The sequence below is a fragment of the Notolepis coatsorum genome (genome assembly GCF_963971535.1).
Source record: "Notolepis coatsorum genome assembly, chromosome: 4".
Lineage (NCBI taxonomy): Eukaryota > Metazoa > Chordata > Actinopteri > Aulopiformes > Paralepididae > Notolepis > Notolepis coatsorum.
In genome coordinates, this window is record NC_140168.1 from 54,306,737 (window position 1) to 54,323,512 (window position 16,776).

Sequence of the window (16,776 nt, forward strand, 5' to 3'; positions counted from 1 at the left end):
CTCGCTCCGTTGCTGTGTCTGGAGTCGATCGCGTTCACCCTGAAGTCGATCGCGTTCACCCTGAAGTCGATCGCGTTCGGTAGAGGCTGTCAGGCTGGCGAGGAACGCCTGTGATAGCATCCTCTCCGCTTCGCTGGGGGAAGACGGTTGTAGAGGTGAGCCGCTCCTGGCTGTACTCGTTGGGGAGTCCTGGAGCTCTATTTCCTCTGCGCTCTCCTCCTCTTCTTCCGTGCAGAGTTCTCTCTCTGTAGGGTTGTCTTCCTCCCGGGGCTGGTCGGGGACTACTTCTTCGGTATTGGCGGGGGGTAAAGGCATGTCAGCTCCCTCCTGGTCCCCACCGTGAGCTTGGTCAGTTACATTAGAACCCACTAGGGCCTCTGTGGTCGGGGTAACCTGGTCGTTAAGGTCAGACATAATTTTACTTTCTACTTTTACCGCGTTTACCGTTTGTCGAAGGCTAGGTAGTTGACTGACAGCGTAATCCTCTAAGTACTGAGGTGTCTGTCGTCTGCGCCGCGGGCGTTCTACGTTAGGAGGACCGTTTCGTGGAGTGTTCATCATAGGCCATTTCAATATTAATAACACTATATTAATATTACACTAGTTACCCTCCGGCTCGAAGGACCAATTGTAACTGAGGGGTACAATTCCCTGACTGTATTGATAAGTATGGTATCATTAAACCACTACCGATTATGTACTTTAACTACTGGCCACACAGTACATGATATAGATATGATGAACACTTTCCCACCATGAAACGAAGTCCACACAAATGTATAAATCGAATATTTTATATAGCAAAGGGTATATACAACGTTCACTTAATGACATTTATGATTTGAATGCACTTGTAAGCAGGGACCGAAACTAAAGCCCGCCGCCCGCCAGGGGCGGGCTGTTTTTACCTTTGGCGCATGACACTTAGAGAGCTGCCCGCCGTGTGGCGTGTTGACGTGTAGTTCATAACTTCATAACGATACTCTTGTGCGAGTACAGATTATAGCCGCTCGTCTTTTTTTTCTCCGCCGCGAGATCGTTAAAAAACTACAAGTCCCACATCGCACTAGGTCCAATCACAATAGAGTAACGTGACTGGTTTCATGAGAAAAAAAGCAAATGACCAATCGGAAGCTATCATTTGGAATGGCTTGTTTACTTCCATCTGCTCTAGTCTATATCGGACCTCCAAGAGCTAACGTTACTGTTTAAACAATGACCCAGTCAACTATTCACTTTTAGTTTAATACATGACGAGGCATTGTCTAACGGTATCTAGCTGGCTAGCTACTGATAGCTGCTGATATCAACAAATGCTCCAGCAATAGTCTACTCGAGTGCATAATACCTCCGGTCCCTCGTTAGCTAGCTTAGCTAGCTCCGTTGATCCATCTGTCCCAGTAAACTAAATTGTCTTAACGTTATCTACCGGGCTAGCAGTAGCTACAGATAGCTCCTGATATCAATGTCTTATAACATTGATTGAATGCGTATTCTAGCTGAGGGCATGTTGAATGTGATTTGACAAAAGAACGGTAACGTTATAAATAGGTCCAGCTGCATCGCCGGAGAATCCTTGCATGCTGAATGTAGGGTCTAGCTGAATATAGGGTCTAGCTGCAGGGCCGGAGAATCCTTGCTGGAGCTGGAGGCTAAAGTATACACACAGACAGTGGAGCTGTTTGCAGATAGCAAGCATTTTGACTTATTGCGTGGTGGCGATGTCTCGCAGATAATACAACTACAAGTGGGGGACCCTGATGGAAACAAGACAAACGTCTTTCTCAGGTCTGCATCCCCTTAACAATTGTATGTATTGAGCCGTACTGTATTGTACCCATTCTGCAATCTGTTAAATAAAGTTTTCATTCATTCATTCATTCATGATTATATAATATATATTTTATTTAAAAAAAAAAAATTTATATAAAATATATATATATATTTTTTTAATCAATTTTTTTGGCAGGTAAGAAATATGATTGGCGGGTAGACTCTTCCCATCTACCCGCCACTGGCCGGTGAGTCAAAAAGTTAATTTCGCTCCCTGCTTGTAAGGCAAATGAGTATTCGTAGGCAAATCAACATTGAATGTCCAATCTCTGGTTACGCAGGGAGCAAGTATACAACCTGGTTCTTTAGGGAACTATAGCGATGGTACTTAAATGATTATAGCTGGATACACTAAAGGGGGGTCCCGCTGGTTGTAAGTCAGTAGGGGGGGGGGGGGTTAGGAGAGCCGCCGGCGATATCCCATCTGGCCAACGATTTCTTGGGAGAATTCAGAGTGCTGAACACGGTGCCCACAGAACCTCGGTCCACAGATGAATACAGCTGGGCCCTCTTGTAGACGGTAGCTGCCGGTCCACAACGAAGAGACGTGAGGCGACCTCACTCGGGGTAGAGCGCCGTCTCACCTGGACTCCTCTCGGGGGGTAGTTCCAACACTCAGCAGTGTTGGCTGTTATCCATGGCATAATCAAAGCACCCAAAGCAAGTAGATAATCCAAGCCGTGTAGGGCTCGCCGTCGTCCGGGTAAAGTAATCCAATGTGCAGGTCCACTCGTCCTGGCCCAGAACTCCTCGGATGAAAGCACCACACGTGGTCTGCCCAGCCTGGTTAAGACTCTAGATAACGCCAGGAACGATGGGGGTACTGCTCACTTTATAACTCTAACCGAACGATGCACCATACATAATAGACTATTATTAACTTAATAGAAATACGTCCCACTCGACGGTATAGTGCCAAACTATGACAATTCAACTATTAATCCACACAATGTCTCAATGCCTATTCTGAGGCCAAGTAGGCCATACTGCACCACACGTGGGTCGTGGGTGAGGCTTCACGTCTGTTACTAGGTTGGAGGGTAAAGGACTAATGGACTAAAAGAAAGTTCTACTTTACTTGCGCCATATATATATGCGCTGTGAACAAATAGTACCATTCGTATTTCGCCAGACGTATTCCTACGCGGAACCGGGCTTGTAACGACATGTTCGTCGGCACGATTGAACTTGAACCAAGGGGCTTGGCTGCTGGCGCCAGGTTCTTGTCCAATGAGAGAATGAAACTATTATGGGCTGTTAGTAGACTAAAGGGATATTCAGTGTATATGTACAAGGAATATACAAGGGATATCAAACGATATACAAATACTATTAAATATATATCCATAAATAAATATATATATTCGGTTTAATCTGATCCTTCACAACAGTCAGTCTAGGTTGAATGTGGGCGGGCATTAGCTACAACCACAGAGCCAATCACATCACTGTCTGCTACCCAGAGCCTGAGTAACGTCATTCAGGCCTTCAAATCAGGATGGCCTAATTTACTGGGGCAGGAAATGATCTGAGCTGAATCAGAGCAATCCGCCAATATGGTATTTAGACACTAAAACACATTGATACTAACTCCTATTACTATAATACAATGCTAGAGACTGAAAAATGACATTTATAATGCATGTCACCTTTAACATGGCTACATGAGTAGAGCTCCGGACTCATGATCGGAAGATCACCGGTTCGAGCCCCGGTCAAGGCTGCTGTCGGAAAGTGGTGTTGTTGTCCAGCAGGGGGCACTCTGTCCTCTGTCTGGACTTGTCAGTAACAATGCCCCTGTTACGGTAATAGGGACACCGTACAGCTGCGAGTGCCGTCCTTCGGATGAGACGCTAAACCGAGGTCCTGACTGAATTTGGTTGTTAAAAAACCCAGGACGCCTATCGTAAAGAGTAGGCAGTAGGGGGTTCCCCGACGTTCCTGGCCAAATTCCCAATCAGGTCTCTGACATCAAGGCCACCTAATTATCCCTTCCCATTAATTGGCTGATATTAATCCCTGTCTCCTGAGCCGTTCAGCCATTGTGTAGTACTAAACACGTTTCGCAATTATGCCACATCAATGTGGAACGCCCTACCCAAAGCTGTAAAGGAATATGGATCACTACCCACTTTCAAAACCTCTCTCAAGGGACACCTACGGGAGACTGCAATTCAACACTGGCCCCTGTAAATATCCTAACCCAACCCCCTCCAATGTACAGTCATTTACCTAGTATGGTTTTGTCAATAGTCCAATGTACAATTTTGTTTGTTTGTACAGTGTCTCCTCCCCCCCCCCCCCCCTCAATGTACAGTTTTACTTGTTTATACAGTGTGCCCCCCCCCCCCCCCCCAACCACCTCCAATGTAAATTACCCAGTATGGTTGTCAATATCCCAATGTACCCAACCCCCCGGGCCCCCACCCAACCTCCTCCAATGTACAGTTTCTACGTCAAATGTATATACTCCCTTTTCTTGACTCCTTCTGTATCACAAACAGTACTGTATTTGCAAATCTGGTATGTCATAAATGTATAGATGTAGCAGTACTGACTATCTGTATGTCATGTATGTCATATATGTCCTGATGAATTGAAAATGGGGGACCCTGATGTAAACAAGACGAAAGTCTTTCTCTGGTCTGCATCCCCTTAACAATTGTGTGTATTGAGCTGTACTGTATTGTACCCATTCTGCAATCTGTTAATAAAGTTTTCAATCAATCAATCAATCAATGATGTGTGCCGGGTGCCAGTGTATGGTAGCCATTGAGCCTGCGTAGCCCAAGGTTGGGTGCTACCAGTGGTGGTGAAGGAGGCAGTTTCCACCCTACATTGTAAAGCGCTTTGAGTGTCTAGAAAAGCGCTATATAAATGCAAGTAATTATTATTATTATTATTGTTTGTGTATTACAGCGGACTATTTAATGTTCCCAGTTAAAGGGGTTGTTTGTGTATTACAGCTGACTATTTAATGTTCCCAGTTAAAGGGGTTGTTTGTGTATTACAGCTGACTATTTAATGTTCCCAGTTAAAGGGGTTGTTTGTGTATTACAGCTGACTATTTAATGTTACCAGTTAACGGGTTTATTTGTGTATTACAGCTGACTTCTGGGCAGCACTAGGGGGGAGGAAGGAGTACCAGACATCAGAGAGGCTGGAGAGTTTGAGCTTGTCTCAGCCACCTCGCCTGTTTGGGGGCTCCAACAAGACCGGCAGGTTCATTGTAAGGAGAGAACGGGACAGCTTTATGCCTTCAGAAACACCTACTTTATTTAACCTTCATGTCAAATTTCAATAAATGTAAAAAACTCTATTATGTTAAGTATAGGCTGAAGTCTTACTCCAAACACTGTAATGTAACCGTGACTGCAAAGTCCAAATATTAATACATTTAATAACTATAAAATACATTAAGAGTCAAGACATGTTTATATTTGGTCTACCGGTATGTAATTACATAACTACATACACTTACACATAATACACATCTCACAATAAAAGTATTTTTGCATGTCTTATAAGGAAAAGTCACGAGATGTAATGGAGCAAAGAAAGTGGTTAAAAAAAAAAAAAAAAAAAAAAAAAGGGGTGCGCTGCGTCGCGGGACTCCGTGCTGCGTCACGGATCTGGTTGACTCCGAGTTCGATTCCCGGACTCGCCGTCATTTGCCGAATGTCTCCCCCTGCTCTCTCTCCCGTTTCACCCTACAACTGTCGGTCATGCTTGACCAGAAAAGCGATAAACGCTAAAAAAATTAAGTTAAAAAAAAAAAAAAAAAAAAAAAGCATTTCCCTCAACTCAAGCTGAAACGGGTCAACCTGAAGGTTAATGGACTGAGACCAATGATGATAGACATGGAAGTGGCAAGTCGTGTACTACTATAAATATTGTACAGTACCTGAATAATAAGTGAGCAGTACTCAGTGGGATGATGATGTGTCCTGTGCAGATTGAGGAGGTCCCGGGAGAGTTCACCCAGGAGGATCTGGCTGAAGATGACGTGATGCTGCTAGACGTCTGGGATCAGGTATGGAGCTGTAGAGAGAAAATCAAACCCACCCCTCAGAGACGCCAGGTGGCATAAAACTAACACTGCTAATGTCCTGTCGCAGGTGTTCATTTGGATCGGCAAGGACGCCAACGAGGTGGAAAGAACTGAATCCGTTAAATCTGGTGAGGTTCTTCTAACAGTGCTGTCACGTGTTCAGTGGTTCCTGGGATGTTTGCTAGTTAGATTACAGCTGAGGAACTCATCAGAATCTAGAGCCAACGTTAGCGGTGCAGATTGGAACAACACCACAAAACACGCTTTGAGAAAGTCCTCTGATAAACTCCCAATCAATCCCAATTCCCAATCAGGTTGGACAGTGAAAATCAAGAGCAGTTAATACTAAACAGGTCATTGATAAATTCCTTGCATTCACAAACAGGGCAAAATAGATGTTGTTAACCAGGCTTTACACAGGATGTTCTTACAGTAACTGCTGTTGTTTCTGGTTTGTGACTGCATCAAGACATATACAATATACGTATATATTCTATATATTTACATAATTACATAACTGTCATACACATACATAATATATATATAATGTATATACACACATCTCACAACAAATAAGTGTGTCCATGTTTTGCATATCCTAAATAAGGAAGAGTGATAACATTTCATGGAAATGTCTTTGTTTTCTCTGCAGCCAAGAAGTACATAGAGACAGACCCAGGGGGCCGTGACAAGCGGACCCCCGTGGTCATAGTGAAGCAGGGCCACGAGCCGCCGACCTTCACCGGCTGGTTTCTGGGATGGAACGCCTCGGTCTCAGAAGCCGTCACTGACATGAGGTCACTGAAGCTGTAGAGATCCGTCCACACAGGAGGCCACTGAAGCTGTAGAGATCCGTCCACTGAAGCTGTAGAGATCCGTCCACTGAAGCTGTAGAGATCCGTCCACTGAAGCTGTAGAGATCCGTCCACTGAAGCTGTAGAGATCCGTCCACTGAAGCTGTAGAGATCCGTCCACTGAAGCTGTAGAGATCCGTCCACACATAAGACACCGCTCTTTTTCTATGTATTGCCTGCTTGGAAGGAAAAGCTTCATAATCACCGTGTTCTGTGGGGTTTTGTCCATCGGTCGGTTCGCTTGTACATGGCATGTTTGTTTGATCCATCACTTCCTCGGTTGGCCAAGCTGAAACGCAGGAGTCGTCTTCCACCCCCTGTCCAGCTGCACACCCTGTCCAGCTGCACACCCTGTCCAACTGCACACCCTGTCCAACTGCACACCCTGTCCAACTGCACCCTGTCCAGCTGCACTCCCTGTCCAACTGCACCCTGTCCAGCTGCACACCCTGTCCAACTGCACCCTGTCCAGCTGCACACCCTGTCCAACTGCACCCTGTCCAGCTGCACACCCTGTCCAACTGCACCCTGTCCAGCTGCACCCTGTCCAACTGCACACCCTGTCCAACTGCACCCTGTCCAGCTGCACCCTGTCCAACTGCACACCCTGTCCAGCTGCACACCCTGTCCAACTGCACCCTGTCCAGCTGCACACCCTGTCCAACTGCATCCTGTCCAGCTGCATCCTGTCCAGCTGCACACCCTGTCCAACTGCACACCCTGTCCAGCTGCACCCTGTCCAGCTGCACCCTGTCCAACTGCACCCTGTCCAACTGCACCCTGTCCAACTGCACACCCTGTCCAACTGCACCCTGTCCAACTGCACCCTGTCCAACTGCACACCCTGTTGTTGTTTTTATTATTATTATTATTATTATTTCGAAATATGGGGCCAATGTGCAAGAATTTGCTGTACTGACATATTATTACTAGCTAAATCAGACAGCCAGATATGATTGCATAAAATGCCAATTGCTTCTTTTCTCATTCAAGAGTTTACAGGTTTTGCCATATTATAATAAATGATGTAGAATAAAGATGTCCGTATTATTCTTCTTTATGATGTTTGTTCGAACCAGGACAGAATATGCCAAACCCTGAGATATGCAGGTTTCCACAAGCTCTCCCTGTTTTATTTCATGCACACAGCAAACTAATGGAATTAAGATCCGTTTATCATGTATTGTAAACATGTTTTTCCATTTTTATTTAACCAAAATACATGTATGCTAGTCTTCCTGACGTTGCCCTTGACGTTCCCCTTACACATATTTTCAAAACAAATGTTTATTTTAATATATTATTATTATTAATTATTAAAAAATTCAACAATAACAACAACACAACATCAACAACAATAATAACAGAACAGCATAATTTTTTTTAACAAATTCCAGTAATGACGGAAGAAAAGAGACAACAGTAGGCTATACGTGACAACATAACAGGACATTCTAACTGTGTCATTACATTACATTCTGTGTCATATTAAAAAAAAAAAACATAAAAAAAATTGAAAAAACGAAATCAAATCTCTTATGAGCATGCATGAACATACCTTCACTATTCAGTGAAGAAGACTTTCCAAGGCTTCCAACCAGAAAACGTGCAAACACTGAAGACAACCATGACACAACTAAAACAACAATTAAAGTCAATGACAAAAGGAAGTGTGACCCTGACCTCCAAGACAATATGGTTAACGTAAACAATTTCAGACAAGATGATGACAACAACTATGATTCACTATTCTCTGAAGAATTTCCCAGGCTTCCAAACAGAAATTATTGTTGAAAATTGTAAATAAAAAAGATTTTATAAAAAAAAAAATTATACTGTTTGTTCAGTGTTCAATACAGATGTTATTACATTTGGAGATTATAATATATTAAAATAAACATTTGTTTTGAAAATATGTGGTACTTTGGGAATGGGAAATGGACTGCACATATATAGGCCTATAGCGCTTTCCTACCTGCACAAAGAGCTTTACCAAGGACACTTTGGCATGGTAACAGAAGGAGCTGGGATTCAAACCACTGACCAAACCATTGACCATATGATCATTACTCATTAGTTGACCTGCTCTACCTCTGAGCCAGTATTTTGTGGTACATTGAGGTATTGGTATACTTTGGGGAACTTTGAGGTTCTTTGGGGTATTTTTGGGGTATACTAAAGTTTGGGGTATACTTTGGGGTACTTTGGGGTATTTTGGGGTACTTTAGGGTATTTTCTGGTACTTTGTGGTGATTAGTAGGACCCACACAGACCGCTATACCAAGAAGTGAACTCACTGCTTTGTAACGTGTCTATGTGTCTTTTGAGGATGAGAGTGAGTTTAACCCATAGCACCACTACTCACCGCAGCCCTACTTGGCTGCGCTTCGTGGTACCATCCGTTATATATATATATTTTTTTTTAAACACTATATAATTGAATCCAGAGTTTTTCTTACCATACATTCTTGATGAGTTTGATCAGTAAATGAAAAATTGGCTTTTTGGAACTTTTTTAATCAATTGTAAATCAGAATATGGGTCTGTTTTAGGCTACTTAGTCCTTGTATAAAGAGCTCAACCACAGAATGACACCATGACTCATATTCCTGTTTCTTTATTTTTGGTGTTGGATTACTGATCGGACCTTTAACAACTGTATGTGATGTCATCAAGTTGTAAACCCCAAGCAAAAACTCAAACTAAATTACTTACCCATTCAATGTCCATGGAGGAGTGCCAGACTCAACATATTGCACAGCTTCACAAGTTTAAGTCTTAAGTCTGGTTTCTGGATCTTGAATAGGGTTGTTGACCATCAGTCATAAAGATCTTCAGGGATCCCCAGCGAAACAAAGCATAACTCCTCGTTCAAAGAATGAAGAGGGCTATTTTGGTCGTAAGTTTCACTTTCCAGTTTCCACACTGTTCAAACTTCTACCCAACTATCGTATAGCCAGCTATGTGATGTACGAAATCTTATCAAACATCAAATATCCTCAGATGTGGGGCAAAATCCTGGGGCAAAATCTGACATCATTTTGTATCAATATTGGGCTCTGTGGGGAAATGTTTAGGATCTCCTTCTCTGCTGTTTAGACTGAATTGTAGGATACTGTGTGGTTGTGTTGTCATTGCCCACACGGTGGTGCTCACGCTTCACATGCTTTGATCTTGACACGTGTTGACTCCCAAATTCATCCACAACTATGTGTTTCATAATGCATGATTGACAGATTGCGTTGTGCATTTATTCTTCAAATACTGTAATAGTGCGATATTTAGGTGAACTGGGTAGGCTGGTTTCGACTGGTCAGAATAACCTGTGATACAACTGTCCGTCTGGTCTGTCCCATTCCTCATTTGGAATAAAGAATAGCCAGTCTGCCCCAGAGTACTTAGTTATTCCCATGGACCATCCTGATGTAATCTATGGGCAATTGAGATCAAACCCTTTGAAACAACATAGAATGACAGACTGGCCGTTTGACTGACACTTATCAAAACCCATTGATGTGGAAAGGCTACACTTTCTCAACGATTGATCTGATGTCTGATTTGAGTTTTTATCCCCGTCTAAATTAAATAATCTTAAATCAATGGTCTGTCCCACATATTTAACACGAAGTAAACAAGATACCCATTATTTTAGTTGTTGTGACAATTAGCAGTTCATAATAAAAACACAAGATACCTGTGCCCTAATGATAAGGATAAATGCTCAATGAAGAAACCCACTCCCATTGCCAAAGGAAAGTCTAACATATTAATACTTATGAAATACTGCTATGGAACTACACACTATGAATGTATTACATGGCCCATAATTACCCCCACAGCATTGACAACTTGTTGTGGGAACAGGGTGGAAAGGGACCCAACCCGAGCCAACCTGAGTGTGACATAAAATATTATGGTCAATATAGCAGTCATTCATGTTGCATTTTCGCTGCTGGTGATGTAAAACACACCACTTCCTGTGCACCAGATCATTTTCCTGGGAATGTCCAACAAGACACCAGTTTAGAACAAATATAGCAAATGTAAAATAGTTCGTGAAATCATGTGTTAAATCAGTGATAGTAGTAAAAATGAACTGCATTTATATGAAATTGTTTGAGACTATTACGTTAAATTAAGCCTTATTTTGTATTCAGTGCTGCTGGGAAAGTCATCAGAACTGTACTCCTTCAACCTGATTGATTGATTGATTGATTGAAAACTTTATTAATATATTGCAGAATGGGTACAGTACAGTACAGCTCAATAATTGTTAAGGGGATGGAGACCAGAAAGACTTTCGTCTTGTTACATCAGGGTCCCCCATTTTCAATTCATACCTACCTAGGTATGTCCTGAAACGTTATTGCATAATCTAATTGGCAGATACATGTAACAGGCTATATTCCACACAAGTCTCCAGCTGAACTACTGTAAATTCTTTCGCGGCTGCTTCAAACTTGGCTGACAGACATAAACAGGTGGTGTGTGTGGGGGTGTGTTGTGTGGAGAATGACAGGCGTTGCTCTCCACCAATCAGATCACGAGAAGTCTGGAGCGCCACTTGAAGCGTCAACCAACCACCGCGTCCTCTAATGAGTGGGCTGAGCCGCGGAGTGCAGAGAGGGAGTCGACGCACTTTATCTCCTAGTGCTCGTGTGTGGAGACATGGAGAGGAGATCAAGCAAGGATACGCTCCCTACTACAGCAACAATCTAGATGTCTAATGTGTCGAAGCGGCTGATACACCATAAAGGTAGGCTGACATTTATTTGGCTCCAGGGTTCCTGCTTTTCAGTTTTCACAGTGCGCACGGAATATCATATTTGGCTGTCAATATTGATATACCATCATAACCATAACGTTACCTGTGTATTCAGGATATTATTGCCACACCACTACTGTCTGCCTGTGACATGCCAGGCTCGGTCTTAAATGATTTATTTCCAGCTTTTATTCTGTAAGGACTGTAACACACACTTGTTGCCAGTAGTAGGCTTGCTATGTTGCCGGGCAACACCTTTTAATTTGTGGGTTCGTGAGACGAGCTGCGGCCATCAAAATACCCCAGTTCCGATTGTCAACCCTGTGCGCAAAAATAAGGCGTTTTAAACTGTTTTTGGTTAGGATCAAAAGCTGCTACCCTATTGTTTACCGTGAATATAAATTAGCGTATCAAATCCCCTTTCCCCCGCCGCGGCGCTACATGTGTAAATGAGCTCCCATACACCCCACTGTTTTATTTCTCATTCATTTGATCCCCTACTGCTGCTACTGCCCAGGTAGTTTTTAAACATGCATGGCCTTTTTAGAATGATAGAGAGAGAGGAAGTGTATTTGGGTTGTCCTATTGATTGTGAAGCAATGGACTGCTAGTTGTTTGCATAATGCTTTTTACTGTTGCTTACAGTGTATCCTCTCTTTATTCTCCAGGTTCCTGCTGCAGCCCCCCAGGAATGAGAGCTCGTGAATATTTGGTGAAATAAAGAGTGACACCACCCCCTCCCCTCCTAGCTGCTTGTCTCCTCTCAAACGTGACCCATCAACATGGGTAATGGACTCTCCGACCACCATGTTCTCCTGCCCTGCCTCCCGTCCTTCCAGGCGCTCCACATTGTCATCCTGGGACTGGACTGTGCGGGCAAGACCACCGTATTGTACCGCCTGCGCTTCAATGAGTTTGTGAACACCGTCCCGACCAAGGGGTTCAACGCGGAGAAGATCAAAGTGTCCCTGGGGTCCCACCGGCGGACGGCGTCTTTCCACTTCTGGGACGTGGGCGGCCAGGAGAAGCTACGGCCGCTGTGGCGCTCCTACACCCGCTGCGCCGACGGCATCGTGTTCGTGGTGGACTCGGTGGACGCGGAGCGCGTGGAGGAGGCCAAGACTGAGCTGCATAAGATCACGCGGCTGGCGGAGAACCAGGGCGTGCCGGTGCTGGTGGTGGCCAACAAGCAGGACCTGAGGAACTCTCTCAGTCTGGCCGAGATGGAGCGCATGTTGGCCCTGGGAGAGCTGGGCTCCTCCACGCCCTGGCACCTGCAGCCCACCTGCGCCATCATCGGCGAGGGGCTGCAGGAAGGGCTGGAGAAGCTCCACGCCATGATCATGAAGAGGAGGAAGGTGCTCCGGCAACAGAAGAAGAAGAGATGATGAAGGGCCCATCCCAAGGTAGCCGATGGGAACTCTTATGGGAGATTGATCCAAAGCTACTGGCTGTTGTCTGTTCACCACGAGTGGTTAGTCAGCTGACTGCCATGTTAAGTCTGATACTCTGATTGGTCGCAGAGTGCGATTGATTAGTCCAACGGAACTGTTTGCTCGGGTCAAGCAAGGCGCTGTTTTCACAGAGACCAATGGAATTGATTTACCTTGTGGACTTTGGATATCACTGATCCTGTGCCAGTGGCAGAGGACACAAATGTAATTTGTAAAGCAAGTATTCTGCCATAAAGTGACCAGCCACAACATGTTCCCACACTGAACACTCAAACGTGTCAAAAGTCGAAGAAAAAGCTCAGAATAGACACTTTGATATCTCAAGTGTTAAAAGAAGTATTTTGTAACCTACCTGTTCTCAATGTATTGTTTTGTTTACCAAAGCTTGAGATGAGATTGCTGATGGGGACACACAGTAGACACAAGATGGAACTATAAACAAGGTGCATATGTCAATCTTTTACTATAAATTAGTCTCAATCTTAAGTATTTTGTCTCCATGTTGCACAGTGGAAGGAGGGACCACAGAGGTTTATATTATAGCTTAATGATTCACGAAGTAGAGAACACAGGTGGTTCAATTTAAAATGTCAAAGGAACAGCGGTGATCAGTCACTGTGTGTGACTATCTTGATTTGGGTGCTGGGTGGGGTGGTAAGAGTTTAGCACCGGCCCCAGCCTCGACCGATCTGTCTGGTGTAATTCTGCTGATTGACAGGCTCAGTGGAGCTCAGCAGGAATACGCCTTGGCCTGCTGTCAAGTCTCCATCCCAATCAGAGGCGGACTGGTGTCAAACTGAGCCAACCTCATTACTGTATCTAAAGACACGTTCACTTTAGATATGGGAGTGTAAAAAAAAAAAGCACTTTATAGGTCTGTTTTTTTCTGACCTTCAAATGGAACTCTCGTTGATCAAATCTTGTATGAAGTTTATGATACTAGAAGAAGTACAACTATTGCTTCGAAAGAAGCGTTTCTATATAATAAAAAAAAGATGATGTTAAAAGATGGCTGCTGTTACCATGTCACCCTTTCCTTCTGTGTGTTTGGTGGGGTGTTCATATTTATGTGTTTCATCCTATTTGTTCACCTTTTTAATAAATGAGACACGGTGATTATGACATCATGACAATGTTTCTTGTTTTGTATCTCATCGGTGTAGCAAACGGGTGGTTCAGAATCAGAGCACAGCCCATACTAGGTCACTTCTCTACTCATGACATCATTTACACACTGACTGTACACAATAGATAGTTAATGACAATCAGTGACGATATTCCTGGGGCCCATTTCCGAAAAGCATCTTTGCATACTGATTCCAAATGACACTCGGTTGATCTTAGTGCTAGGAGGGTTTTGGGAAATCGGGGGTTGGGATCACTTAAATTAATTCACGAAGTGGATTTTCTTAAAAATTCGAATTGTATACTGGTGAGAAAAAATGTATGGGTGTTACATCATCGTCTGCAAGTTCCAACATCCGTTTGTGTTCACGTTTTAAATTTAAAGTGAATTGATCCCAAACCTGTTAGGAATAGCTGGACACAACGGCCTCCTTTTTTTTTGCATCATGGAACACGGTGAACTCCATCCCTGGCAGTCATGTGCTTTCACACAGACCGTGTTCTACTTTAGCCTTCACCACTCTAGATTTACTGCCAGCCGTGCGCACTCCCATACCACAGACTCTCTGATGAGACCTATTCAAGTTCAACAGTGAACCATTGAGGGGTGAGGATGTGCAATAGGAAGAGGGAGTAGATGCGTGAAAAGCACAGTGGGAGGAGCTGTGTTTAGAACCAGTTCTGATCCAGGGGGGGCGACGCCGCCCTGACCGTCGGGATTCTAATTCTCACATGCACTTGTCTCTCTTAGCAATCATCATAGCTCAAATCAAATACTTATAAAAACATGATAAAAGTTGTCTAAACTTATATAAGAGACCGGCACATTTTCTCTGGGTTAGCATTTGTTGAACCCGGTGTGTTCTGTTTCTACTAAGCAATAACCTCTTATCTGGTTTCATTTGCTTTGGAATCAGTGTGAACGGGTTGCTCTCGGATGTACCGGCCGGTTTTAGTTGTCCTGGGATGTTGGTTTTGGTAGCGGTACGGGGTTCTGAGTGTGGGCACAGCCAGTTCTGGCCCAGGACACGGCCCTCCTCACAACAATAACGGACACAAGCGAGATGGGGGAAGAAAGGGGGTGGGGGTAGCTAGAGGGGGACTGGTCAAAGCGGATGACCCATTTAGGAGTGATTCCACTGGAGTCTTTCCCCCTGATTGGGACCTCTCTGGTAACTGGGACTGGAGTGGCGCTCTCATAAGAGGCACAGTGCCTCCAGGTCACCCAGGTCTCCGTGAACCCTAGACGCTGGCACGCGCTTACATTTTTTTTCAGAGATGATGAAATAATGCAGGCGGATTGTCTCGCCAAAATGCAGGTGATGATGTGCTCCCAGTCACGCCACTCATCCTCAGAGTCCGACAGGCCCAAAGAAAATGTAAAATGGCGGGAGTTACTTATGTGAACTTTTTTTAAAATATTTACATCTATCAGAATTCCACATTTCTATCATTTTCAACTACACAGGGGTGAACTGATTTTGATAACAAGGTCACAAATATATTTCACACTAGTAACGTACCAGCATCAACGTTTTGAAATGACACCTGGAGAAGTAGAAATTCTCATCAGCAGGAAGTGATTGGTAACAGCTGGGGAGCTGATGGTGGTGGTGGAGGCGGGGGGCTGCGTACAGCAGCTGTAGCCTCCATTCGTCTTCCTCCGGGTCAATATGGCTGTATGCCTGGGGCCCCCCGTTGTTTTTGTTTTTCACAGAGAGCTCACGCAGGGCTGGGTGGCATGGCAGGTTAAACCTCAACCCTGTTCCCATGGCCCTCAGCCAGAAGAAACCAACCCAGTTTATCAACCCTGTTGTTCGCATGGCCCTCAGCTAGCAGAAACCAACCCAGTTTATCAACTCTGTTCCCATGGCCCTCGGCTAGCAGAAACCAACCCAGTTTATCAACTCTGTTGCCATGGCCCTCGGCTAGCAGAAACCAACCCAGTTTATCAACCCTGTTCCCATGGCCCTCAGCTAGCAGAAACCAACCCAGTTTATCAACCCTGTTCCCATGGCCCTCAGCTAGCAGAAACCAACCCAGTTTATCAACCCTGTTCCCATGGCCCTCAGCTAGCAGAAACCAACCCAGTTTATCAACCCTGTTCCCATGGCCCTCAGCTAGCAGAAACCAACCCAGTTTATCGGAGTGACAGGGGGCCGCAGGGTTTGGTTGTTCCCATACCCTGCTATCAGCCTCCCCTCCCTCCCTTCCCGGAACGGCACAAATCCTGCCCGCCTGGGCCCCTTTCCCTTTGATCCCCAGTGCTGTAATTAACATGGGATTACTGTACAACGAGCGGACCAAGTCGAGACCCCAAGACCCACCGGTGTCGCAGGGCTTCCGACTTTGGCCCACAAGGCTGCGTCAGAACCCACCCCTGCCACTCCCCCCGGGCCCGCCAATCCTCTGCATGGCGTTGTACTCGGCCATACGGTAATAAAAGTCAGAGCTTGCCGTGATAAAAAAGCCCAAAATGCACATGGTCATTAAAGGCTGCCATGAAGGAATGTGGAGACAATCTGGTGCTGTTAACCTTTTCATTTACTGCAGCTGGTTAGAGAGATCCTGCTGCCCTTGACATGTACCAGCCAACACAGTTCACATACCGAAAACAAAGCCTCCGTCTTCACATTTTCATCTTCTATTCAGTCTCAACATCTTGTGTTTCTTGAAACAAGTGATAAGATCTGC

At 44.6% G+C, this 16,776-nt stretch overlaps 2 protein-coding genes across 2 annotated transcripts in view; both read left to right on the top strand.

Annotated features, from left to right (window-relative positions):
* Positions 1-7,744, top strand: part of scin (scinderin) — a 40,101-nt gene extending 32,357 nt beyond the window's left edge. Inside the window, exons 13-16 of the mRNA XM_084312889.1 lie at positions 4,941-5,062; positions 5,789-5,866; positions 5,952-6,012; positions 6,537-7,744. Of these exons, the coding sequence (XP_084169015.1) occupies positions 4,941-5,062; positions 5,789-5,866; positions 5,952-6,012; positions 6,537-6,697 (422 nt within the window). The 3' untranslated portion in view covers positions 6,698-7,744. The remainder of the gene's footprint in view (positions 1-4,940; positions 5,063-5,788; positions 5,867-5,951; positions 6,013-6,536) is intronic.
* A 3,637-nt stretch (positions 7,745-11,381) lies between these two features.
* arl4ab (ADP-ribosylation factor-like 4ab) lies at positions 11,382-14,079 on the top strand. The gene is made up of 2 exons (XM_084312629.1): positions 11,382-11,494; positions 12,172-14,079. Exon 2 carries the CDS (start codon positions 12,286-12,288, stop codon positions 12,889-12,891), a length of 606 nt encoding a protein of 201 aa, XP_084168755.1. The 5' UTR covers positions 11,382-11,494; positions 12,172-12,285; the 3' UTR covers positions 12,892-14,079.
* Positions 14,080-16,776: the final 2,697 nt, after the last annotated feature.